This window comes from Lagopus leucura, unplaced genomic scaffold, assembly GCF_019238085.1.
Source record: "Lagopus leucura isolate 7727_CA_CO unplaced genomic scaffold, USGS_WTPT01 Super-Scaffold_100157, whole genome shotgun sequence".
Taxonomy (NCBI): Eukaryota; Metazoa; Chordata; class Aves; order Galliformes; family Phasianidae; genus Lagopus; species Lagopus leucura.
In genome coordinates, this window is record NW_024962334.1 from 7,574,216 (window position 1) to 7,601,554 (window position 27,339).

Here is a 27,339-nt window from a genome sequence, read left to right on the forward strand (position 1 = left end):
GCTCATCAGTAGTTGATGTGGGATTAGGGTTTGGGTTTCAGATAAAAAATGTATATAATGTTGAATAGAGTTTGGTCTACTCAAAAACCAAGGATTTTTCTGCTTTTTGTGTTGCCCTGCCATTGGAGAGGCTCAGTTGCAAAAGGAGCTGGGAGAACAAGATGTAAAAAACATACTCTGCACTGCAGCTGGGGAGAATGGCCTCACCTGGAGACTGTGGTAGAAAGCACTATGGAGACTCAAAGCCCACTGCACTCCAACTGAAAAGAGATACTGGCAGCATATGGAGGGGTTTGGGCTGCTTCAGAAGTGGTTGGTACTGAAGTACAACTCATTTGGCACCCTGACTGCCTGGGCTGGGTGAGATGCAAAGTGAGAGACCACTGTATGCATCATGCAACTGACACTACAAAGAAGGACAGTAGGGATTTATGAAGTTGACAGTTTTTTGGTGGTGTGAGCTCAATTCATGCCATTGTATTTGTACATGACTAATTAAGGGACATGGCTTCTTGCTCCTGGTTGTGCAGATCCCTCAAAGTGAGCTGCTTTCCCCTAGGCTGCTAGTAAAGCTGGTGAACCACAAGATGGCGGTGTCAGCAACTCAGCCTGGCTGGCTCAGAGCTGAGTGCTGTGATTAACCCCAAGCAGGGGAAAACTGCATCCTTGAGTCTCCAGGGAGCATCTCACCACTTTTTTTGTTTGCTTTTAATCTTGTTCTATGCCTAGCACTCAGGGAATGGACAGCAGGATCCAGCAGCTTCTGCTCTACCGGATCTTCAAGCTGTAGCTGCTGGAGGTTGTGCCAATGACTCGGACAAGCTTTTGCCATGAGCAGTGCCTAGGCATATGGTTATTTCTGTGCCGTGGCTGAAAACTCCCAGATGAGGCTGCACAGCCGAGAAATCTGACTGAGGATCATTGCCTCACTTGTGATGCTGAACTCGGTGGTGTTGCTCAAGTAGTTGGTTCTGCCAGAGTTTGTTTGCCCCTGGAGAGAGAGCTGAGGGGATGAAGGGTTGTTTGCCTTTTGGGTTGAAACTATGGGGTGTAGATCACATGATGACCACGCCAGCTTTTCAGACGTGCTAACACAAGGGGCTTCTGGGGGCAGGCAAAACTCCGTGCATCACTTCCACCTGGCAGGGGTGATCACGATGAGCTGCTCAGCTGCAAAACCCGAGTCCTGAGCATTTCCGATAGCCCGGTAGATGGGGCTGTTAGTCCTGGTTTGTCCGACTGCCAACTGCCCCCAGGCCGGGCAGGGCTTGTCCAGCCAGTATTCTCCTGCCTCCCCTGGCTTTTTCGTTCCCTGCAGCAGGATGGTGCACTTTCCCTCATACTACACTTTTCACAACTGTGTGTAACTACTGGTTTTGTATATAAACCGAGTGTTAAACTTGCTGCCTCCCTGCTCAGCTGCAAACTGTGATTGTACTTTATAATTCTCTCTGAGGGAGCAGCTGTGGGATGCTGTTGGCTTCCAGCAGAGGAATGCAGTGCTCCTAATTTAAGATGCCTCAGAAACTTTCTAGCTCATCCATCTTTCTTGGCACATCACCTCCAGCACTTCTGAAGGGACTTGTCTCCTCCTCAAAGCAAAGTAGCAAAGTCAGGTTGTACAACTTTGTACCTATTGGCTTTGCTTAAATGAGGAGAGATGAGCAGCACATGTGGAGAGGAAAGCAGAGTGAGTACCACTTCCCTTTACTTGTGTCTCGCTCCAATTTATAGGAGGGAGATGAGGTTCTTTTAATATCTGTATACCCGGTGTGAGATTAAGAAACAGTATGGTGGTCTGACCAGTTTATTACAAAACCTAATCAGGGAGACGGGGAAGGGAAGGAGAGGGCGATAGAAAAGATGGGAAAGAAGCAAGAATTGTGTAAAGCGGGGATGGTCACCAGCAGGATCCAGCAGCGGTCCGTCGCACGGCGTTTGAAGGTCCGAGGCAGCGGGGGGCGGGGAGCAGCAGCGTGGCGGCCTTGGGCAGCGAGCAGGCAGCGGAGGCGGTTGCAGAGCCAAGCCTTGAGGAAGCAGCAGCGCTCAGGCAGCAGGCCAGGAGAGTTCGTCGGCATGGAAGGTGTCACCTCACGAGGAATCCGATCGTCAGGAATCCTTGATCTTCTTCATGAGGAATCTGTTGCCAGAAACCTCTCCTCATGGTTTTCCGTTCCTCTTTTTATCCTCGTTCTCCTGCCTACGTGACAAGGACGGGCCTCGAGCAACAGTCATTGAGTACCGCCGGAGATGGCCATCATCCTCAGATAAGGCCACACAAAGGAGCACTTCACAGCCATTTAGCTGCAGCTCAGCTCTCTTGTTGCCCCGGCCTTGTCCATCTTGTCCCCCACACAAAGGATCTCACAACCTTTGCCCAGGACTTGCCTGGCCTTGTTCATCTGTGTCCTTCAGACAAAGCATTTCACAGTCCTTGCTCGGGATTTGTCTGCACGTGAACAAGTCCATTTGTGTCCCCAGCAAGCTTTGAGACACAGACGTTCACAGAATAATCTCTTAGAACTTGTTATTTTGCTATTAGAGGCTCTAATAAACAAGATTACTGATAAACAAGACAAAAAAACACACATATAACCCTAATGCTCCCCTCTCAGTGCATGTTTTCTGCAGGTGTTAAGCCTGGTTTCTTCACCCAGCTGGGTATGGCTCCATAAGCCCCAGGTGCTAGAGCACTTCCTCTCCTCTCCCACAAGGATTGCTGTGAGGGGAACAGGTGAGTGCTTCTGATCTCCTCTTTCTTTTGTACAATGAGCGTGTTTTATTTGACTGGTGCAAACAGCCAGTGCCTGTCCATCACATAGCTGAGAAATGCAGTAACTGGTTTTGCTGACTTCAAGGGTTCAGCCCTTTGAAAAGTTGTGAGCTTAGCTTTAAATGTGCTTTTGTTTGCCTGAACATGGCTTGGATTTCTCCTGCTGGAGTTTGACTTCAAGGCTCTTCCTACACGTTGTTTTAAACTAAGAATTAAGATTTCTTGAACCACGCCTCAAATATGAAGCAAGGAACTCAGTGAAAATGTCAAACGTGAGACTTCTGATATAAAATGCTGCAAGTTTCCAGCACTGCCTGGTGCACAGGTGAGACCTGCTCTGGAGAACCATCCTCTTGTGGCTGCAAGTTGGTCTGCACTGGCTGAAAAGTAGAAATGCAGGAATCTCTGCTCCATTGGGAACCAGGAGGTGGAGGTTTGGGTAAGTAACAAAGTCTTTATGTTTGTTTGATTTGATTTTAAATCCTGACTGTCTGTCCTTCTAGAACTATACAAAGAGTGGATAGATTTGTTCTTGCGTCTAATGTTTGCTTTGTAGGTACCTGTGTTAGAACTGAGAGTCTCCTGGCTGGATGCAGTGTGGGAAAGGCTTGGTGTGTGTGTGTGCGTGTGTGTGCGTGCATGCAACACAGCATCTGCTCTGGTATGAGAAGGCTGCTGTTGCACTCTGCTGTGTGCTGAGACAGTGCTTTTGTGATTAGTGACTTCTGAGGCTCTTCTGCTAACAATAAATTGTAACACAAAATACAAAGCAGGGCAACAAACGTCTCCCATGGGAGTAATGCAAAGCAGAGGTGATGAGGATAGGGTTTTGGACCTTATTGGATTAGATGAGGTATGATGGAGACCACCATGGATGAGTCTCATGATATGGAGCCTCCTATGGTCATCTCTCATGGGTTAGGGTCAGAGTAAGTGGTTACTGCAGTATGTGAAGAGCTTGCTACTGAACTTGTGCTGATTCCTTGGAGCCACTTTGGAGACACTGTTTCTGGGAAGCCTCAGTCTTCTGCCTGGTGCCTTGATGGACCCCAAACCTCCTGGGGCTCCCTTCTCACCCACTGCCAGGTAGAACAATAGCAGGAAATGGAATGGGGAAAGGCAGCATTTCCCATTCCTGGCAGGACAAGGAGGATTAGAATATGGCTGTGAGGTCTTGCTGTACTTCTGGTTTGAGTTACAGTGAGGAGGTGTGAGCTTTGTCCAAGTCAAAAAGCTGTCCTTGCTATGTGCACCTCCCTGTATCTTTGGATGGATATTTGATTTTGTTCCTGAATTTCTTCCGTGTTACTGGCATTTATGAGGATGGAAGTGGCCTCAAAGAAACATCCCTGATATTTGGCTTTCCTATAGATGTTTTACATCAGAATTCCACTGCCTTTGTACAAGGTAACCAGCTTTGTCAGTGGCTCAATGCTGAGGGCAGTGCAAAGGTTTCCCCACTGCCAGCTTTCTGCTGCTGTGGAACAGCCTTATCCCAATGTGGGGGTGATGCACTTCCAACATGGCTGGAGCAACCCTGTGCAGCAAATTATTTTGGGATGCCTTTGCAGGGTTATCTCAGCAGATTAAGGGAACATCTGTTGGCAGCACTGTAGTGCATGATAGGGTTTTATCGATGAGGAAATAGATATCCAATACTAGTATTTTGCACCTCTGGGAATGACTGAAGTTCATGTCTTGCGGTGCTCACTTGGTGCCACATGTGCTGTTGTGGCAGTGAGCTGAAACATAGTGACCTGAAACACAGCAACATCTTTGCCAAGGGAGGGACAGTGGGGCAAGAGGTAGCATCTCTTGGGAATCTGATGCTGCTGGGTGTGATTCTGGTATCTGTCAAAGCAGTGTGTTAGTGACCATCCCAGATATGTGGTCCCCTCTTCCCCTCCCTACAGTGGTGGTTGTGCTGTAGCTGAGCATGAATCACTCAAAGTAGGAGAAAAGTTGATGGCAATGGGCCAGGATAGGGTGAAGGGACAGTTTCTCACCCATACACTTGCCATCAGCATAAAATACTTGGTGTGTGTATGTTCCCAACTGTTTATCTTATGCTCCCTGAATATTTATCATCTGTCCTTAAACTCTTCTATATTTGACATATTTGCTCAGATTCCTTCATTTCCTCTAAAATGAACTTGACTTTCGCTATCTTGCCTTTGCCTTTAGTGAATGGAACTGTTCATGCTCTATTTATCCCGTGACCAAAGGAGGGGCTCATGATGGCAACTGATGCACAGCACCTGCATAGCCTCAGCCAAGCCCAGAAAGATAATATATAAGCATGCACATACCCCCTCTGCATGGTTCCTCCTTGCCACCTCTTAGTCTTTTTCAGAAGTCTGCTATCAGCAGAGGGCAATGGTGCCCTGCTGAGCTGCGGCTGCTTGCGGTCTCCATTAGTTATTTATTTTTACATGTGCAGGGTGGAAATGCTTCTGCAGCTTTCCCCAGCAAAATGCTGGGCTTCCTAAAGTGCAGCAGCTCTCTTTGCTGGGGCACAAACTTGGTGCTGGGGTGCAAAGCAAGCCCCCTGGGCTGCCCACTTCAGCTGCTGCCCATGGAGCAGGGGGCAGCTGTGATGCACAAGCTGCTGTGCCCAAGTGCTCTATTTACTGAAGAAACAATGTGTTTTTGGGTGTTTTTTTTTTCCCTCTCTACCTGATTTTCGATGGTCTTCCTGACACCTAGTTTTAATTAACCTGATAGTAAACTTCGTATTTGGGAGATCATAAACAACTTAGGGCTTAGACACTGGATTATTCACTGTGTCTGCTATCTAGAAAAATCTAAATGATAATAATAAAGTGTTCCATATGTGTAAAATGCTTCCCATTGAGAGCAAGGTTTGGTTCTGCAGCCTTTTTGCAGAAGCCTTGGTTCCCCTAAACAACTTTGCGCGGTTGGTTGGAATGGAAGGAGAGAGGCTGGGATGACTGCAGCTGCTGTTCCCCAGTGATATGCTATGGGTTACTTACTTGGCTTTATTACTATTTCATCTATTACTCACCTTATCCATGCACTCAATCACTGTGATGGTTTGCCCAAATCCACACTGTCCAGGTAATGGTTCTATGTCACTATGGTGGATTTTATTTTATACGAAAGTTGCTACAGGAAAACAGGAGTGGAACCGGGAGTGGGGGAATCACTCAGATGGACTTTTCTGTGGAAGAAATGTTATGTGGATCTGTGTTTTCCCTTTTTCTTTACTACAAATATGGTTTCCAAATTCTAGTGATTGTTGCTGATTTCTTAGGGAAGTCATAGGTTCCTTCTGGAAGTGTGGTCACCCATGGAAGGACCCAATTATGAAGATAATTGCAATTGTGCCAAAGGCTCTGGGGGATAAAGCTGATTTTCAGATCCCACGGTGAAGACCTTGGTCTACATCTGAGCACATGGAGGAGATAAGTGTCCTTAAGTAATGCCATGTGATACATAGAAGATTTAGAGACAATATTCACCATCTTTTCAGCATGACTATAGATGGTTGAATTGAAGGGGAGCAGGGGAATTGGATTCTGTGATTGGAAATGAGTAATTGCAGCAAAGCCAGAGCTTCCAGCATTAGCTTGCTGCAGCATCACATTGGTGTGGTTCATTTCAACACACTGCTGAATTCAGATTCAGCAATTATGACTTTATTGTGCGAGGCATGGGCTGGGACCTAGAAATCCTCAGTTTGTGGAGCTGCCTTTTCCCTAGGAAAAAATAATGTTTGAGCATTTGTGAGTGATAAAGTCTTGGCCAAGGATGAAACCAGGCTGCCACCTGCACAGGCTGCTGCCTTGGGGCTTAGACAAATGGTAAGGAAAGTGCAGTGGAGAGGAAAAAAGTCCCTGCAGCTGTCAGGCTGAAGAGCTGATAACGATGCATGCAGCATGAATCAAAGCTGAATAATTGCTCTCTAAAGCCTGGCATCAGCCTTTTGGTGAGCTTCCTTCCCTTTCTTTCCCTGTGTGGGACATGGCCAATCTGAAGAGATGTGGTTTGGAGGTTTGGCGAGGCCAGACTTCACTAGTCCTTGTCTGCCCTGCCTTGGAGGCAGCGGAAGTGCTTGATTTATGGTTGCTTCTGTGGCAGAAACTGCGTCAGCATCACTAGCATCTTGTCTGTGGAGGTGTAAGCTCTTGTCCTTCTCTGTCAGGCGTATTCATTTCCTTATTCCACATCTCTCGATGATCCCTTTAGTAGTGTTTACTTTTTTTGGTTCACTGTAAATATAAGAACCATTTTGTCTTGCATCACTGTTGAGCACTTTATGACAAACAGCTTTTGACCCTAAGTATGAATGCTGATGTCCCTTCCAAGGTTCAAGCTTAGCCACGTGTTTTGCAAAACTGCTATTTAAAAAAATAATTTATTTCAATTCTTTTTATTTTTTTTTAATTATTTTTTAATGGATTCCCATTCCTCATTGAGATCGAACAGATGATCGATCTTTACCTGCTCTGTCTGCTCGCACAAACTAAGTGCTGATATCCCTGGGAGACACCCGATTGAAAATAAGGCTTCATCAAGAAGAATAAGAAAATAATTAAGTTTAGGTATCTCCTTATTTTCTACCGAAACCTTTTGGATACAGCATTAGAGCTAGAAGTAGCAAGACATATGTAAAATTTGCAATGCAGAGCACAGTTCTAGCAGTGTATGAAAGCAAGCTCTGTACTGTGCAAGATGTAGTGGGAACTTTCTAGTAACACACCACTGAGTTGTTTTTCTGCAGTTTCCCTTGAAGTGAGCCTGGAACACATGGGAGTTTTGGGATGAATGCCAGGGGAGGAGGTGAGAAAAATCAATGCTGAATTCTCAGAAAAATGCTTATTGCTGTTCCTTCCTACCAGTAGAAAAATAGGGATGAAACCTAATGCTACTGAGTGCTCCAATGAGTTTGTGAAGACTAACCTTATTATATGTGAGTAATTAGTAAATAGGCTCAAAACTTGGAGTCAAATAGTCGTGTCAGTCAATGGGGTGTCCAAGGGGTGGCATTTTCACACCCTTTTGAACTGCTGTAATTTAAAAGAGGTCCCTATTTTGTACTGGAGCCAAGGAGAAAGTTGTCACCAGCCTGCAGATATTGTTGTCTATCTGTTATTATTGCACTTGTCTCCTGAGGACGCTGAGCTTACACACAACATTGATCAATGGGTGAACCTAATGTATCATAATTAGAGACAAACTTTTAGCTAATGAGCATGCATGATCCAGAGACAATGAAGTGCTTTGTAATGCTCAGTGTTATTGCAAGACTCGGGGGCCTGATTTGGAGAACATCCAGATCCTAGAATAGTTACTCAATCTTGATCTAAGTCTACCTCAGTTTTCCAGGTTTTCAAAACCTGTCCGTAGTTCTCTTCTGCTCTGGCTTCTTCATAAATCTTCAGCATGGCTGAGCAAGGGCCTCCTGGTCAGACTGAGGGGAGGGGAAAGTGGTAAGGCAGTGGAAGCAGGGATGAATGACCTGGGAAGAATATAGGGATGCTGTTCAGATGTGCAGGAATGGCATCAGGAAAGCCAAAGCGTAGATGGAATTGGACTTGGTGAGGGATGTGAAAAACACCAATAAGGGATTCTTTAAATACATTGAGATGAAAGACAGGCAAAAGAGCACGTATCCCTCTAAAAATGAAAAAGATGGGCTGGTCTACTCAGACATGGAGAATGCTAGGTTCTCCATGTAATAATTTCTCCATGTAATAATTTCTTTGCCTTGGTCTTTATTGCCAGTCAGGCTTCACATGCCTCTTGTGTCCCTGGACTCCTGAGGGGTGTTGGGGGAGCAAAACTCTCCCAGCGTAAGAGCAGAGCAAGTTCTGAGACAACCTCATGAGGGTGAATGCATGCATGTATAAGGAGTGGGATGGTGTGTATCCCAGGATTCTGAAAGTGCTGGCTGATGCAGTCACCAAATCTCTCTTCATCGTATTTGAAAAATTGTGGCTGTCAGGCAAAGTCCCCTGTGAAAAGTTTCCCTGGAAAAAGGGAAACTTCACTCCAGTTTTCAAGGGAGGGAAAAAGGAAAAGCCAGGAAACTACAGGCTGATGAGCCTCCCATGTGTGCCTGGGAAGATCACGGAGTGGATCCTCCTGGAAGAGATACCAAGGCACGTGTGAGATGTCAAGGTCTGAGACTTTGTTTGTGAGACCCAGCTTAGAGAAACATCCCTCTAAAGCCAGGAATAAATCTGATGAGTGACATCCCATGATGAGGTTCTCTAGGGGACCAGGTAATGCTGACCATCATAAACCCTGGTAACAACCAAGCTGACTCTGAACCACAATGTGGTGGCAGCTATTCATATATATATATATATATATAATATATATATTTTATATATATACATACTGATTTGCCTTTTTGTATTTGGAAGAAAAATGCAATGATTCATTTTTTGAAGAAATTCTGAATCCTCCATCTATTTGATTCTCATTTGAATCTCCTGGAAGTACTTCCTTAGGGCTCTGTTCTCTTTCATAAGCCCAGGCATCAAGAAATGAGCTAGATCTCTCTCTACAAATGTGCACTGCACAATGTTTAAGTTGTTAATTTCTATGAAGAGTCAGATACCTAAATACCTTTGCTGATTTGGACCTGAAAAAGGGAACAATTTTCGCAATCTGCTTTCTGTCCAAATGAATTCCATCTCTTTACTCAGTTCCTTCAATGCAGACATTCCTGCACTGAATGTCAATTGCTTTCTCCTCTGTCAGACATAGAGGAGAAGTAAGTTGCTGAGTTTCCTGTACTCAACTCATCACACAAGAAGACTTATTGCATTTAGTGAGGATAAATTAAGGTGGGCACCTTTAACTCAAAATATGTTTGCTGTAGTGAAAATCTTCCTAGAAGTATGTATGGATTTCTTTTTACTGAAGAAAATGAGTTTATTTTTATAAATTTTGTGAAGAATACCAAGTACACGAACATCTTCCTCCAGACCCAGGCTGGCTGGGATGGGACTGTGGCAACTGGAACAAACTGAAGATGTAAAACAGGACAATTGGGCAAAGTCTTGCTGTTTTGCTCTAGAAAGTCTTAGTTTTTCTGGTTACAGTCAGAAACCAATTCAGAGTACTTCTTGTCTCTCGACTGTGCTGGCTGATCTTACTAAATCAGAACTCGTGGTGAGGGATTGAAATAATGGTTCAAGCTATTGTAAGCTGACTGAAAAGAGGAGCAGAGAGAGAAGGCAGAGAAACTGGAGGAAAGATGCACAGCAGGGCTCAAACGGATGAAAGAGGATCAAGAGGATGCAGACAGGAGGAAAGCTGTCAAGAAGGACGAAATATTGCTGACAATGTCCTTCTGTGCTGGCCTACTAAGTGTCCTCTATTCCCAATACTGGCTGCTGTGCAGCTGGAAAGGGTTGTTTTTTTGTTTTTTTTTTTCTAAGAATACTTAATTCCTCAGATGGGAACAGCAAAAGATCTTTGTTGGAATGTAAAATCGTTCTATTTTTATTAACTGAAAGAGACTTTAAGGGGTCTGATAGATGCTCACTCCACCAAGTGTACTTGCCACACAGCTATTGGTGGCCACAGGGCTGTTGTCTATGTAGTAGGCTAGCAATGCCATGACTGACTGTCAGCCCAACACCTCCCATCTCCTTTATGATCAAAATCAGGGCAGCCACAAGGGGCTGCAGTAATTCTAAACCTCTAAACAAAGCTTTTTAGATAGAATCAGCATTGGGTAGATACAGATAATCACGAGTGATTGACCAACAAACAACAGTCATTTCCTATGAAAACTACTATAGCTTATGTAACACCTCCAGGAGAAACGTTGCTGAGTTTATCAGACAGGGCGCACGTATCGTGGCTGTCCTCTCCCTCTTCCAGGGAATGGCCCCATTGGGTGTCCTCCTGGCCAGGGCTGTCTTGGCTGAGGGTACGGTGCCCAAGTGCCTGGTGTCAGCGGCCGTGTCACCAGTACGTGTGGTGGTGGGATGAACGCTGGTCTTCTCACAGCGGTTATGGGGCTGCTGTTCAGGGCTTCTGCTTTTTCTTGTTTCCCAACAGGGCTGGCTTGACTGGGAGAATCTGTTTTCTTGTCTAGAGTAAAGATTATTAATATTATTTTCCTGAAAGCAAACGCTGCCTTTCTTCCTCTCCCCCACTGGATGCTGTTTCTTCTAGACGCAACAACAGTCTCTGCTGTCCAAGTACTTCTTGCATGTTCTTACCAATACATTTAAAATACATAGCAGTCCTACAAACTACATTAGCTCACTTGCACCTTATCGTGGTTATGGATAATTACTGATCTCAGTCTTTATTTTCAGCGCACCCCCAATGTTGCAAACTATTTCCATTTAAGTGAACGCTCTATGTCTGCTCCCTGCTTGAACCTGTAACAGGTTGGCCAAAGTTTTCAGCTTGTTTTGGCCTCTCTGGAAAACAGCCACCCATCTAAGTGCAAGAGGGCTATGGTGGAACTAATTCGATTTTCTAATCTGCTTTGAGATAAAATCTTCTCCATTTGTTGCACTGCTTTTTACAAATGAGAGCAGAAGGTTTTGGCGTTCAAGAAAGGTATGGTTCAAACAGTCTGGAGGATCTGTCTGATGCCAATGCCATGCCCTGCACATGTCTACCTAGACAGGGATCCCCTACCAGAACCTAGAGCATGCACTTGTGTAGGTTACTCTCAAAGTAATGCCTCCTACTTGACATTATGGAGATTGCCTCAGATACAAAGAGCACAATAACACTATTTGATTGATCAAATTCCCATCTACAAAGCACTATTTCTCAACATAGACTCCACCACTGGCTGTGTATTTCCACCATCAAAGAACAAGAGCCTGCATGGTACACTTGTCAAAATCTGCACCAGCAGAGGTGACCCACTGTCACCGTTGCCACTGCTGAAATGCACCACCACTGCCTTACTGTGCTTACGTCCACTGTTTGAATTCCACAAATGCTTATCCAATGAATGTCAATGAGTTTCACTTTTTCCCATGGAGGAATTCAATGACACACCTTTGTTTCAGATGCACTTCTATATCAGATGCCATTTTGTCAGCTTCCCCTTTAATGCCATCTGTTGCACAGCAGCAAAATCTAATGGAATGTTGGTGGGAAGACTCAGCCTCTGCTACCATACCACCAGCACCCACCTCTAAGATCGTGGGCCAATGTAATAAAGTAGGAGGCATTACTTTTGGAGCAGCCATTTTCTATGCCCTAAGACCAAGGCAGTTTTGAAAAATGCCTCCGCCTCACTCATAACAAGTTTTCCAGTGAACATCTCAATTAAAAAAAAACATTTCTGGCTCAATTCATCAGTCTAGAAACAATGCCGTATCTTCAGCATTGTTTCTGAATTAATTGTTGGTTTCATGACTGGTATGACTGATAGCTGGGAATTGAATCATAATTTTGGATTCCAATTCCCATGCCTTGATAAGCACACGTTTGACATAACGTAGTCTAAAAGCCTTCCTGAGTGTCCAATGGATTTCCATAAGGGGACAAAATCTTCTACTCATCTGGTCCCACACAAATTTGTATTGTCTCAATATCTTAGTCCTTCCCAGTCATCACTGTAAGACAAAAGAGATTTTTTCCAGGGGAGCTGGGGGGGGCGTTGTTTAGTTTTTACCTTCTGCTTGTTTGGGAGAGCTTTCATTCTTTGTACTCGGTGCAAGTAAATCCTCCAGATCTTGCATCATGGAATTAGTGCTGGCTTTGTTGTTCCTCTTGTTTTTCTCTTCTTCACGTTGCTGCATTGATGAAAATCATGAGTTTAGTTTGAAACTGAGGATTTAATCTGTGAAATGGCGGCCTGGTGTCATGCTAAGTGTTTTGTGGTGATGAATGCAATCTTTTTGCCAAGATCAAAGTACTGCTGAACCTTGGTCTAGTGATCAAGATTTCAAACAATGTTATGGAGTGAAAGTACACCGTGGGCAGGATGGGGAGCCTTAGAAGAGATGGTTCTGCCTCTGTTAGGGCAAAGAATGTGCTGATAACATGATTTAGATCTGCCTGACTGTGTGTTTCTTCTGCTGCCTAGCTGCCCCCACCAGGGTTTTGGTTTGTTTTAAATTTATATCTTGGAGGGTCTATTGAAGGACTGGTGATGAATGCCAGAAGAAGGGGAGGAAGGGACAACGGCATGGCTGGGGAGCACTGTCAGGCTGCCTTCAGTTTTACTTGCGCGTATTTAGGTCTTGAAAAATTTCCATTTCTATGGCAGAGGGAAAGGAACATCAGGGAGATGTTTCAGATCAGGACAAGCATGCTGTGTGGGGAAGGGAGAGCTTCCTCTCTTACACAAAGAGAAAGCCCAGACACATGCCACTCTGGCTTCTTCCCTCCTCCAAAAAGGGCAGTTCCTCGAGAGAGGAGCCTGAATGCTGGAGCTGGGTAGGCAAAGGGCACTTGTGGTCTTGCTAGAGCTGAGAGATTCCAACCTGCAGAGAGGCTTCTGTTCTGCTGGGCAAACCTTGCAGGCTTTTGTGCAATGGCAGCAGATCACAGTGAGCTCAGTGGGTTGTCACACTGAGCCTCTTTCAGTCTCCCACAGCTGAGAGAGAAACCAATACTATCAGGTCAGCACAGCCATGGCAGTGGGACAGCTTTGTTGTTTCTCTGACACTCTCTGAGCAGAGCTGCACTTCTGTGGGTGTTATGCTTCTAAACTTAATCCACATTACTTTTGGGGTCTCTGCACTGTGGTCCTCTGCATGGTGCAACCTCCCTCAGTTCTAGATGCCACAAGGTCCAATCCGACCCTATAAATTCAGGTCATTACCTCTGTCTGTATCTTGCTCTTCTCATCTGTATAGCAGAGACAGAAACATCAGTCTCCTTTCTAAAGGGCTTTGAGAATTACTGTATGTTACTGCCACATTGTTATTTATGGATCTCTGTTCTTCAGCCTCTACAAAATCAGGCTGCTGTGTTGCTAGGCTTATCGTTGTTCCCGGGAAAACTCAGGCTCCAAAACATTACTTGAACTCTGAGGTATTTTATTTTTGTAGGTGGAAAGTGCAGTTTATGGGAAAACTTATTGTAGTTCTGATGTCTGAAATAGAAGCCTATTATGGGATGGGACCGCTCTGCAGTTAGTCATTAAATGCCATCAGAGAGGAATGAGCTAGCTTTAAATGCATCTTCCTCTTGTGTCACTAACATGGTCTGGAATGAACAGCAATTTAAAAGCATATGTTGCACATCAAATTTGAAGTGCATGGTATTTCAAAGATGGCTTTGCTGGACAAATACTTACCAGTTGCATTTTCTTCTTCAACTCTGCATTGGCGCGCTGGTATGCTTCAGACACAGCATTTAGATAATAGATAGCGAGGCTACAAAAATAAACGTATTGCTGCAGTATTCCCAAAGTAATTCCCAAAGCTGCTGCCTTACTGAGAGCACAAAGGCCTAAAAATCCCACTTGGTTTCCTGTAGGACCTGTTGCCCCCCATACAGTGAGCCTGTGCACAAGCATCCTGTGTAGGATTACATATAGGGCTTAATTAAACTTGATTGCTGAGCCTGGACTACACGGTTACTTAAAGACTCATAGAATAGTTTGGCTTGGAAGAGAACTTGAAGATCATCCTGTTCCACCCCCAAGAACACAGTCATCTTTCTGAGCTGCAAGTGCACACTGTTGGCTCACATGAAGCTTTTCATCTACCAACACCCCCAAGACCTTCTCCTCAGGGTTGCTTTCAATCCACTCTCCTCCCAACCTGTATTTGTGCTTAGGATTGCCCTGACCAAGGTGCAGGACCTTGCACTTGGTCTTGTTGAAATTCATGAGGTTTACACAGGCCTGCCTTTCAAGCCCATGAGGGTCCCTGTGGATGACATTTCTTCCCTCCTGTGTTTTGACCATACTGCACGGTTTGGTGTAACCCCCAAACTTCCTGAGATTGTACTCAGTCTCACTGTCTGTATCACCAACAAAGATGTTCCAGTTCCAATACAACCTTTGAGAGACATCACTTGTCACTGTTCTCCACCTGCACATCAAGCCACTGACCATAATCCTTTGATGTGACTGCCCAGCCAATTCCTTATCCACAGAGTTGTCCATCTGTGAAATACGTTTCTCTCCAATTTGGAAACAAGGATGTTGTGTGGTACAGTGTCAAATGCACTGAGTGGGAAGAAGAAGGGCTTGAGTCTACTGTTAAAGTTTTAACAACCTCCCCTTATGCAGCTTTCCTGACAGCTGTCTGCAGACTGCCTTTAGATGCTCAAGGCTTAGGAAAAACTCAAGCTGCCTCAGGGCGCAGACAGATTAAGTGCCCTGAGCCAGTCCAACAGCTCAGCTCTGCTCAAATAAAAGAAAAACAATCCTTCTGCCTCTGCCTTGTCTGGCTTGCTCTAGCTTAGCCTTGGTTTTTGGAACATTAACTGATGGTGAGACCATTCAGTGCCATTCATTCTCTGGGTGAAAAGCAATGAAGCAGATAAAACACACAGGTCTTTGCTGTGGCTTGCAGGAAACCGAACACGAGACAGAACAGGTTACTCAGGGAGGTTAGAAAAACATAAGAAACTAGGAAAAACAAGGCAGAGGAAGGCCTTGAACCCACTCCTATAAAGCAAGCTGTTCAAGGCACGGTCCGCCTGCTGTAAGTGAGCAGAGATTAGAACTAAAGGCAAGCAGAAGCCAGGCTGGCACAGAGACACTGGCTTTTGTTTAGATTCCTTCTGCAAAAAAGGCATGCCAAAGCAGGGAAAGGAACCAGCTATGCTGGAAGAAACTGAAAAGTGACTAGGATCAGAGAGGGCATGCTGGCTGCCAGTCTTTGGCACTTGATGAGGTGCGTGCTTCCAAATGTGCCCAAATGTCTGAGGCTGTCTCACCCAGTAATATTGTGGTTGTCAAAACTGTCTCCTCCAGCTTTTGTAGAGAGCTTTTGTTCTTCTTAATTATAAACATCATTTGCTCAGTGACTTCGAGCCATTCCTGGGAAAACCACCACCCATTCAGTTCACTGCTATTGTGTGTGTATGTGTATGTGTGGCTTTTTTTAATAAGCAGAAAATTCAGGTTAGACAAAAAAAGTAAGTGGATTTTTTAAAATAAGGGTTTCCTTTTCCAGTTTTCCAGTCAGTTTCCTGAATGCACGGCTATGATGCAGGTTCAGCATCCTCAGACTGGGCTGGAGGGTTTTAGTAGTGTAAGTTCAGCCATTTTGGTTTCCAGGAAGAAGATTGGAAGGGAATACTTTGGGTGGCCTTTCTGGAACCTTTCAGCTTGGTTCTGTCTGAAGGAAACACATTTACTTATTTTTACCTAGAATTAAATCTACAGTCAGTCTTGGTGAGGTAGGTGCTCTGTCTCTGAAAAAACATTTTGGATTCTTATTTTTGTTCTTCTGAAGGATTTCTTTTACGTATTATCAGACTGATTGCTTGGGAAATATAAAAAGAATTTGTAATCCACGGTTTTGAGGCTGCCTGCACCACGGCAGAAAGAACAGCAGAAGGAAGCAAAGCCAGGGATTACTTATATGACTTATAGTTACCTACTTTCTGAATAAAATGGTGAAAGACACAGAAACCTAAGCTTCTGACCAGTGGTAGCAATCAGTTACAGGACTGCAAGCAAAAAGGAACATTATCTTGCTCTTCTGGCAAGATCTAAATTGAGATAATTTTATCTCTCTGTATATTTAGGTCATTTCCAGGTATATCGTGAGAGGCTGCTGTGGATTGTTAAATAGGGCCATGCTTCTAGATAGAGGCATGTGACTTTTGTATGTGAAGATTGTGTATTAAATGGGATTTCTTCAACTGAAAAGTTTCCAGGATGAGAGAGATGAAAAAAAGCCTTAGAAAAAGTCCTTCTATGGTAACTACCCTCTTCCAGGATAACTGGAAGTCCAGTATCTGATACCTTTCAAAGCCGCACAGGCCATGTATCTGGGTGGGAAGCAAGGATGTTTTAGGCAGTATCTCTGTTGGAGCTGGAATCAGGACAGAGACCAAATAATGTATGTAGGAGAGATGGGCCCATGGGAAGGCTGCAATATGTAGATGAGGAATAGCCCAGATGGGGAAGGGCTGATGAAAGGAGCATCTTCAGCAGGTAGATAAGAGTTCTGCCATGTCCTGACCCAGCTGTCTGTGGAGCAAAGGGTTGGAGATTGTCGCTGACCAAAATATTACTTTCAAAGATCTGTCACATTTATTTATTTATTTATTTATTGTTTTTGGAGGGATTGCGTTGAAGGCCCAAAAACCTGACATATAGCCCTTTTGCAAAGGTTATCCATTTGGGTTGGGTTAGTTCTGCAGTCTTCATACAAGCTGTAGCATCTGATAGTGCTACTGTGAGGCCTGTGGAGCTAGAGCTCATAGCTCAGTAATGTGTTTGGCCATATTGGAGTTGTGACATTAGACTTCTTGTCTTCTGTGTGATTCATATCAGATTCTTCCAAGTTTGGGATGTTTTGCATGTATTACAGTATCTAATAATCCTTACTTAGGTTAAAATGAGCATGGAGTTTGAGACAGGGTGAGTGACAATTAGTGATTTTCAGTTTAATTTGGATTTTTATCAGGCTGTTCCTGTTAGAAACTCTGTAACACGTGAACTTACATTTGATTTAATTTAATGGCATTAACTTCTGTGTAACCTACTCACAGTGAATGACCACAGTGCCCAAGAGAGATCAGACCTGAAGCCAACATGATCACGTGCCAAAGGAAGCGTAAGAGAGGCAAGCCTGTAAAATATGCTTTCCAACCCTTCACTATCTTCAGCTGTTTAGTCTGGTGTGTTCGAAGCTGCCAGTAAAATTTGGCCGCAGCACTCCCACTCATTTTGATAGCTCTGGAAACCTCAAGAGTAATGCCAAAAGTCTCTTAATGTATATGTGTAAATAAATAAAATGAGAACTGCCCTGGTTCTGATGCTGCTGGAGGCATCAAGGATCAAGTACGGCTTCTGACGTAGCTTCAAAGCTGAAATGATCTGACAGCAATGAAACAAATTTCAGATATATTATTCGTAAGAATAGAAGAAAAGATACTCTTCATATTTTTGGAACGTGTAATTTTTGAATGCCCTGGCTTGGCAGTGCTGTGAATGCCACCAGCTGTGACAGAAATTGCTTCTCCACAAGGCACCAGGCTGACACTGCCCATTTAGTTCCTACTGGCTACTGAAAGTTTTTCAAATGGAAGCTGTGACAACCATGAGGCCTTTGTCAGCAATATGTTTAACCTACAAGGTTGTGTTTAATTGGGTTGGGAAATTAAATGTTGGGAAACTGGGTCAGGCAAGGATTTGGGGAGCAGGACGTGTGTCTGTCTTCATCTAGGCTGTTATCTCAGCAGATGTATGTAGACGTTGCTAAAATCCCAGCCATTTTTAGAACTTCTTCCTCACCTCCCACCATATTGTGATTGTAATATTGCAAGGAAAACTTACACCATGAGCAGAATTGCAGGAATGATTAGTCCTGGATTTGCCACATAGCCGAAGATCTTGGCAACAAAAAGTGGAAAATCAAGCTCAATGGTCTCTTGAATGACATCATACATCCTTTTCTTTCCACTGGAAAGACAAATGGTCAGTTAAGAAGTGTGGAGAAAACACAGAGGGACACAGTAATTCCCAATTTAATGATGCTAAGTAGCATGTTTCCTCTCTGTCAGTGAACGTCATCTTGCTGTTGATCACTAAGGATTTGGAAGTAAAAATTCTACTGAAATGACTTCATTCCAAATTATCTTTTTGTCCATTTCCCCTTGACCAGCCCCACCACTGATTATAGGAATGATCTCTGCTAAGCCACCTTGATCCCAAAGGTTGTACATTTATTTCAGTAGGCAGGTCCTTTAAGAATTCTATCCATTTACCATTCTGGAATGTATAAAAATCTGCAGATTGCAATAATTGTACATTTCTGATCAATATCTTGTTAGATGTGGCCTTCTCACATTAGAGATGACTTTCCTTATGCAAATTCTGCCTTTCTGAAATGATGAACCAACTTGAAGAGCTGTTAAGCAATGACAGAAATAGCAAGCTGTGATTATCACTTAATAGGAAACTCAGCAAAAGAGTAATTTCAAATTGGATTGATAAAGCAGATGAGGGTATTCTATGGGAAAGTAGAACAAAACTGTAAAAGCTGAGAATTTGGCTGGATTGTGTAATTGACCTTCTCCCCCAGCACCTGTGAATTCAGCCCATAAGTGCTATTCCTCATTTTTAGGCCTTCTTCCTCCTTGCAGTCCCTTTGGATTCTGCTTGAAAAGCATTGGACTCTGTCCTTATGATGAGAGACAAGATTAGCTAGATGGGGTTCCAGCTTCCTCGGCTGCCTTAAGCCTAGGAGAGTTAAGCTTTCAGTCAAGTTATGGGTGGAAAGTTGTGCTGAGGGGGTGAAATAGGCTGAGTGGATTTTGAAGAAGAGACAGAGAATTAAAATAGCTTTCTCTCTTTTCAGGTTAGTCATCTCCAAATGATAGCATGCAGGCAACTAGCTTCCTGTCAAATCTTCTGACATTGCTGCTAGACACCTGTCCTTGTTACAGAACAGAGGAAATTTTGGTTTCTTGCCTTTCTCCCTGAATCTTTTGTTATCATTCTCTATCAGTGGATAGATAACCCACAGGAACAATTTGTTCCAATCTGGCTCCGTACTGAGTCAGACTCAGTAGGACCAGGAAATGGTGTTACTCGATCAAATTAGACTTTATTGGCATGTTAATCCAGTCCACTGAATGCTCTGAGCAGTGCTAATCTAGGAGAGGAAAAAAAAAATAGGCTTTTCTTTTTAAAAGCAGCAACTCTTCAGACTCAGACCTATTCATTTCCTTCAATTTCCCATCAGAATTAAGCACAGCTCATAGCGTGGGATTTCTTGGTTATGTGGAAGATCTTGGAGAGTTTAGAATCCCATTCTGCTACCACGATGTTGCTGGGAGACTTAAGGCAGAAGTGAGCAAGGCTTATGGCCTTACGATGGAAATTGGAGGTATTAAACCATCTCTGCTGGAGACCAGGCCTTCAAACTTTGTGGAAATAATCCTTTGCACCAGAGCAACAAACAGGTATATTTGATATTTTGCTACTACCTGAATGGTCCGCAGTCAAAGGAAGGAGGCAGGGACATGATGGTGTAGGCCACGGGCAGGAGGCTGAGGAACAGGATCAACAGCAGCAGTCCCATGTAAAAGTTGTTAGACTTGGATGCTTTGAATACTCGTGCATGAGGAACATTGCTACTCATGACAGCCCAGCACTGAAAATACATGGAGGTTAATAAGCGCAGCACGTTTATACCCACGAGCCCTGGTGCATAAAAGGATCCCATCCTGAAAAGGAAACAAGAGGAAAAGGTACCAATTTTTGGCAGACTGGAAGGTTTTTTATTTTCAAAGGAAGAAAAAATGTTGTTAGTGTGGTGGAAGTTTGCCCACAGCTAAAGCCTGAGGGGGCTGGTTTGTGACATCCTTGTACTGTTTGAGAAGTGTCTGTGCTCATTTTATAGTGACCACCAGACGGGCCTCCAAACTCAGTGGCTGCAAAGGATTTGCAGTTTGTGGCAAAATTGCGTGGGGATAGCTTGGAAAATGTTAAGTGGATGTACTCAGCAGGGAGGCATCCTTCAGTCTGCAGAGACGTTGAAGTAGAGGAACGTTAAACTCTGGCAAATGAAATCTTGTTCCCAGAGGAAGTGAAGGTCTTTGTGTGGTTGCCTTGTACTGTCACAAGAGCAGCTCTAGTTTGCCCTCCTTTGGGGCAGTTTTGGGCTGTGCCTCTTTTGCCTGACGTGCTCAGCTGGCTCCATGGCCACCCTTGTGCTGACAAGGTGAGCTTGCAGCTTTCCCAGAACCCTTCCTAATCTCTTCCTCCAGCTCTTAAGTCATTTTGAAAGGATAAGGAAATTACATTTTTACCAAAAAATGACCTTAGAAAGTGAGACTAGGGCAGAGTTTCCAAAACTGTTCCCTGTTTCAACAGACAGCTGTTCTTTGGCAACTAAACCGACAGTTTTAAATTTCTGCTTTTGTAGCCAAGCAAAACAATGAGAAACATTGAAACCCAAACATTCTAACTCCACGGGATAGCTTTTTTTCAGTAATTCAAAAACCAAACGTGAAATTATCTTACCAAATCATTCCTTGGTTGAAGACCAAACCCAAAACATTGCCACTGATGTCAAACTCTGCATAGGAAGGCTGTGTGGGAAGAGAAGAGAATGCAAAAAGAAGTGAATGTGTTGTTGCCAGAGGTACCTGCTTATTGCTTGCTATTGCTCTGGGTGTAAGGACACTTATTCAGACACGCAGGAAGGGATTTCAGGGAAGGCTCCCACTGTGTGCATGTTGCTTGAGAACAAGAGCTGTGAAAGCAGAATTGGAGCTATTGTGTTGCGGGCTGCTTCTCTTCTTCTGGTGTGCTTAAAATCACATGGATGTGTGGAAGTACTTAAGTTGCTCCATGGTTGTATCTCCTCCCTACTATTCTATTCCAAGCAAAGGCTATTCCAAGCAAAGGAATCATGGCACGGGACTGGATTTTATACCAGCTGTTGTATCTGGCTGCAGACCTATAGTTTCACCACAGTAAGATACTGAATATTTAACCAGCCATAATGATGAGCTGGCAAGTAAATGATACACCAGATATGTATATGCGTGTCCTTAGATCCTGGGGTAGCAGGCTGCTGTAGAGGAGAAACACAGAGCATGAGAAGGGAAAACTGGAGGAATAGTTAACCTGGTCAGTATCAGGCGTTGCACTATGTCAGTCAGTAGTTAAAATACTACCTTCTGTGAAGCAACCTGTTTGATATGAGTGCTAAACTCAGAACAGGCAGCTCTAATCTATTGATAGTACTTGTCATTTTGTAAGTTATTATTGTGCCAGGTTTGCTGTCATATAGCTGCTGTTCTTCATGGATATGCTTTAATACATACAAAACCTAGGTCAATTCTGGCAGTTTATAGGTAAAGTTCTGTTTTCATGAGTGACATTTATTTTTCTATTACAAAACAGAACATAATTCTAAAAAAATGATGGGTAATGACCTCATGTGTTTGAAAAGTCCAGTGTAGCATGTCTGCTTTTGACCCACTTTGCATGTACTTCATACTGTTATGTTTTATAAAGTTGAGTTTTAACAAGTGTGACTTTTATGTTGAAAACTCAAAAGAAGCTTAGTCAGAGCCGTGCTGGGTTGAATGCTCACAGCTTTGGGAAGAAATGGGTACAAAAATAACATTTTTTTCTCTCTTTTGATTCTGGCCCACTTCGACTTGAAACCTTAAGTTAGATATTGATAATTGCTTGTTTTTTTGACATGAAAGTAACAGAAGTTTTCAATGTCTCTTGTCTTCTGCTTTGAGGGAAGCAAAGTCTCTATAGGAAGGCCAGATTAAGCAAAAGCCTCATTCACTTCATGCATTAGAAAACACAAGTATGATTGTGCAGTATCCCATAGGTTGGTTTAGATGGCTGCTGCCAAAAAACATCCAGTGTCATTCCTGAGCTGGGGGGTGAAAAGCATAACCCTACTTGAGCTCTGTTGGAGTTACACATGTAGCACCAGGAGTAATCCTCCAAAGATGTAGGAGAAAAAGAACAGTAAAATCACAGTAAGATTACAGTAATTCCGTATTTCTGTAACTACAATGGGAGCTGCATGGCATGAAAGGAGAGTTTGTCTTTCGCCAGATTGTACTGCAAACCCTCTAGCAGTGCTCCATGTTAAGGGCTGCAACATTATTCTGCTGCTCAGTCCTAGTAAGTAAGGGCCTTGCCCTGCTCCTTCTGAGCTTGAGTGGATTAGATGGCTCATTTGCAAAAGGCAATCTGATGGAGCATGTTAGTTGGCTCATCTCCTGGTAGATGCTGGATGGGTCTCGTATCTGAGTGCAGCATCACCTCACAGCTTGCTTGGGCTGAAAGCCAGGGAGAAGGAGAGGGGGAAGTTCTGAAACAGATCTTTTCCATTTCACTGAGAGGTAGAAAATGGATAGCTATGTTTGTTATTGTTATTTTATTTTCTATATAAATCAAGGAATGCCTGCAGTACAGAAGAGGCTTCCAGCTATTTGTAAAATGGAAATCTTCTTAAGAATGAAGAAAAAAACCCTAAAACCCTTTGTGGTATTTCCAAAGGTTGTTTTGAGGAAAGCATCAAAATAAAATTTTTTTTTTTTTTAAAAAAAAAGGTGTTTAACAAAGAGAGGCAAAGGGATAGCCTGGAGGAGGAAAACAGAAGCTTACATGAGAACATGATCTGTGAGCACGTGCAGAGGGAGCTGTCAGGAGGCTCAGAATTCCATTGTCCACCAGGGAAAATGTTTTCTGCCTCCTCCAGAATAAATTCAAAGAGCCCCACGGGCAGCAAAGCGCCCACTCCCAGCTCTCCTTGTCTTACCAAGGCCCAGTAGGCACTTGCAAATCTCACCTCATTGCTCTTCTCTAGACCTCTCCAGGAAACCCTTCCAGTAAGATGGGTAGCCAGCTGGTGCTCTTATATAATTGCATTATTTCCAGGTGTTTGCTTCTCTATCTTAATCCATCTGTTGTTTGTTTGTTTGTTTGTTTGTTAATAATGTGAAACAATGGACCTCCCCTCCTTCTCCCCTCCTTCTCCCCTCCTTCTCCTCCTTGTCTCTTTATTTTTCATTGTTTTTCTTTGTATCTGTGCAGCTCTAGTGCTGGCAGTTTTGGTAATAGAGCCTTTATGAGTATCAAAGGGTTCAGCACTCTTGTGTGTTATGCATGGGGAGAACAGAAGGAAGAGTTCCTTATTCTGCTGCAGCAGAAATAAGGCCAACCTCCAGCACAGATTAGAAAACTGTGTTGTGAATAAAGCATCCTACTTCTTACAGAGTACAGGAAGATATGAGGCATTGAGAATTGGAACTTAATATAGATGGACTCAAAGTTTTGGGGTTATAATGACGGTATGAATATTATGTTAATATTTTTTCAATTCATCTTCATGTTTTCAAGTCCTGCTATGGGAGAAAGAACCCTATTTTTGTAGGGTATTTTCTGGGATCAAACCGATTGATCCAGAGAAGTGATGCAAAGACTTCATTCACTACATCAATTAAATTAACAAGTAAGACCAGATAAAGGCTGGAATCATTCAAAATCAACCTATTTGCCATATTTGAACATATGGCCCTAAATTACTTCTGGCTCCTCAACTATAAGACCCAACAGGACATTGACTTACAAATCCGGCCTCTAGGTCCCAGCACCAACAGTAATTCATGAATCTCACGAAGCAAGCTCGGACGAAATCTCCCACCAGGATAGTTACAAAGGTCACCAGGATATCAGACACGGTGAGCCTTACAATCTCCTGCAATTTAAAGCAAGGAAAAAAACCATTTAGCTCTTCTAATTTCAGCAGCGCATTCAGGACTTCATCTTTTATTAAGACATTTCAGTTTTTATGACAATAACCTTCAGAAAGGCATGCTTTGTGCAGATGCCCTACTTGTTTTCAGGCACTCAGCTGTGCCTAAACTTCACCTCTGTGGTTGGGAACAATGAGCTGTGTTATGGCTGTTCGCCCCAGTAGTTGATGTTAATGTTATTGACTGCACTCTGTGTTGTGGCAGCACGTAAAATGAAAGCACAAAGCCAGTGCTGCAGTAATGCTGGTGTAAAACATACATACGTGGAGAATAATTTTAATTGTGCTGTCAAAAAAATCTCTGTATTACTATGGTTTGATGTCTGTGATTGATGTCTATTCTTGCTGGAGTTTCTATTCTGAAGAACTGCAGAACTTCTTGGTGCCCAAAGCAGGAGAGTTGAAGGGTGATTTCTTTGTGGAAAGTGCTACAGATCTGTGTGTGTTGGAGGTTTCATGGCCATAGCTTGAGAACTGTGGCCAAGGATTTTTGTTAGCTTGGTGCTACTATGTGAGAGTTGGGAAGGACAATGCCATTTGGAAGGAAAACATTGCTCCTGGAAACATCAAAAACATCAACCAAAAAAACACGTCCTGAAAAATCCCAGAGATTTTCTACTTAACAAATTGCTTACAATGCCGACGGTCGTCTCCCAGCAGGGTCCCCTGGGAACATCTGCAGGGTCGAGGGGAGGAGGAGTAGCTGTGCTGTTCTCCATGGATGAATTATAGTGGCCAAACAGTGTCCAGCGTGTGATGTTCTTCACAACGTCCTCTTCAGCCAGCTGCAATGGAGGCACACCTCAGCCAAAAACATAAGTACATGGGGTCTCCAAAGGATGCTAACGGGTTCCCCTCTCTTCTCTACTAGTTACTACCCCTAATACAAGAAACTACTTACAATAGAGTTGCACCAGAATATAAACTAACAGCCCTTCAGACCAAAAGCAGCAAGTTTTGGGGAGCCAGCAACTTGTTCCTTGCACATGGAAGAGCCATGAGCCATGGTGTGGGGCCACAGCAAAAAAGAGACCAGGACTGTCAATAGGTATGTGGAGGGACCTCTGTGCAGTCCTCCTTCCTTGCTTTGTTCATTGTTCTTCAGGGCTGAGCAAACCTCCTCAATTCCTCTTATTCTTCTCCGCTTAAAATGGAGTCATTTTTTTTCTGTGGATCAGTTAGACATTTATCCTTTCCACCAGTTATCTGCCTGCAACACTCTACCAGGATCATGCTAAGGAGGGGAGGGCAGGGGAAGAGGATTATAAATCATATCCTTAGGGTCTGCATTAACAGAAACTGCAAATGGTGTCAGAGAAAAAAGTCAAATTACCTTATTAGTCTGTGATTACAGAAGACTATAGCACCTGTTTTTTTCGTGTCCATAAAAAGAAGTTGGAGGCTGGTTGGAGACAGGCCTACGAATGTGTCCTTGAGTCCCCGACCTTAACCTGGTATTCCCAAAACAACTCAGCCCCTCTCTGGGACAACTTAATGCTTGAGAACAATAGGGAAGAGAGAAGGAGTTGCTGCAAAGGATGAAGAGATGGGCTGCGATCACCCTTGGCTCCAGAAAATGCTAGGAAACTTGGCTGCTCATCTCAGCCCTTACTTTTTCGTTGACATCATCCATCAAGGCCAGAAGGAATGTGTAGAGGTTTCCCAGGAAAAGGGCAAAGATGCGCCCCAGCTGCCACTTCAAACCGATGCGTGGATGGTAGTTTTCAAGTGTGGCAATAGTTTCAAACAGGGGAGGGCAAAACATACCCAGCAAGGACATCACAATTTCAACCTGTCAGATGAGAAGGTTACTGCTAACAGCAACAAGAACGACTACGTTAGTGTAAGCTGTTATCAAAATTAGGTGTGCTAGCTCTTCCTACAGCAAGGCCACTGCTTCCACCAGGGAGAAAGCTGACAAACATCTCTACCATCAGCAAATGACTTTCTATTAGAGCAGTGCAGCAAAAGTGGCATTGGCGTGTAATGGGGAGAAAGTTGCGTTATGTGATAGCGTGCCGCCAAATGAGTTTCTGCTCTTTCCTATTAACAGCAACCAATTACAGTAATAAGGTTTAGACCGAGGAACACATGGAGCTGCCAGCAAATTGTCAGCAACTGTCTGGGGCTTCTTGAAGGTTTTATGAAGGAGAGGGAGTCAGAATGAGCTCAACTCCCAGCTTGGCTTAGTGTGTCAGCTGCACAGCTCCTGCGGGAGCACTTTTGCCCTTATCTCAAAGGGATGAGCTCTGAGGAGTTTGTTCCTGGTCGGTCCAAGCTCATGCATATTTAGTTTCCTCGCATCCTTCATGCTATTGCCTGCATCAGCTCCTAGTTGCTTATTTTAGTTTCAGAGGAAGCATGAGGCTTGGCTTGTATTTGTGCATAGAAATAATTAGTTGATGCTAATGCTTATTTGCTGCATTCAGCACCTGCGCTTTTTTGATAGGCAGTTATGAATGTGAATGCAAGTGCATCAAGGACTCAGTGCTGCAGTCCAAGAAAATATGTCCTAGTCTCATTTTTGTTTGTCTGTGAGTTGCAAAGCATTGGGTCACTGTGGTCAGTGAAGTCACTGACACGTCAGCGTTAGCTCAGGCGTGACTTGCAGGCTCTGTCTTTTTTAAGCCATCCAGTGCCCATTGGCCCACAGAGGACCACAATAGCAGGTTCTATCTCAGTCACTTGTTTTTTTTTAATTTTTCTTCCCTGGGTGGGGGACAGTACCCAGCATTGTGTATGTGCAGATTTTAAGTCATCAACAGAAAAGTTGCAGTTCCTAGTAATTTTCTTTTTCTTTTGAAAATGTTGACTCAAATAAATCAAAGCATTTTGTGAGCTGTCTCGGAGTTTTCTGAGGGAATTAGGAGAAAACATTATTTTGAATTTGATTTGACTTTGATATATAGATACATGGTAAGAAATTGTGCATTGAAAGTAAGCCTTTCAGTAGGTAGAAACAACTTTTGTATTTCATTCCAAAATCAGACACAGAAAGATTTTTGACAACTGATTTTTTTTTCTGCAGGTTGTAAAACCTTATTCTTGTTATTCAATAGAAATGAAGATTTGAATTTAACTTATGTCTGATTATGGATGTTTTCAACACCCAGAGAGCCTTCTAGTACAATGGGGTTTGTGAGTAGTAATATGCAACTGGAGGTTGAA

The 27,339-nt window shown here is 43.6% G+C and overlaps 1 protein-coding gene across 1 annotated transcript in view; it reads right to left on the reverse strand.

Moving 5' to 3' along the window:
• Positions 1–10,592: 10,592 nt before the first annotated feature.
• The window catches only part of TMC2 (transmembrane channel like 2), a 29,539-nt gene continuing 12,792 nt past the window's right edge, over positions 10,593–27,339 (reverse strand). The window contains exons 12-20 of the mRNA XM_042888505.1: positions 25,784–25,963; positions 24,807–24,956; positions 23,986–24,114; positions 20,901–20,968; positions 19,862–20,101; positions 18,207–18,332; positions 14,037–14,115; positions 12,405–12,525; positions 10,593–10,849 (exon numbers count right to left, since the gene is read on the reverse strand). Of these exons, the coding sequence (XP_042744439.1) occupies positions 10,593–10,849; positions 12,405–12,525; positions 14,037–14,115; positions 18,207–18,332; positions 19,862–20,101; positions 20,901–20,968; positions 23,986–24,114; positions 24,807–24,956; positions 25,784–25,963 (1,350 nt within the window). The remainder of the gene's footprint in view (positions 10,850–12,404; positions 12,526–14,036; positions 14,116–18,206; positions 18,333–19,861; positions 20,102–20,900; positions 20,969–23,985; positions 24,115–24,806; positions 24,957–25,783; positions 25,964–27,339) is intronic.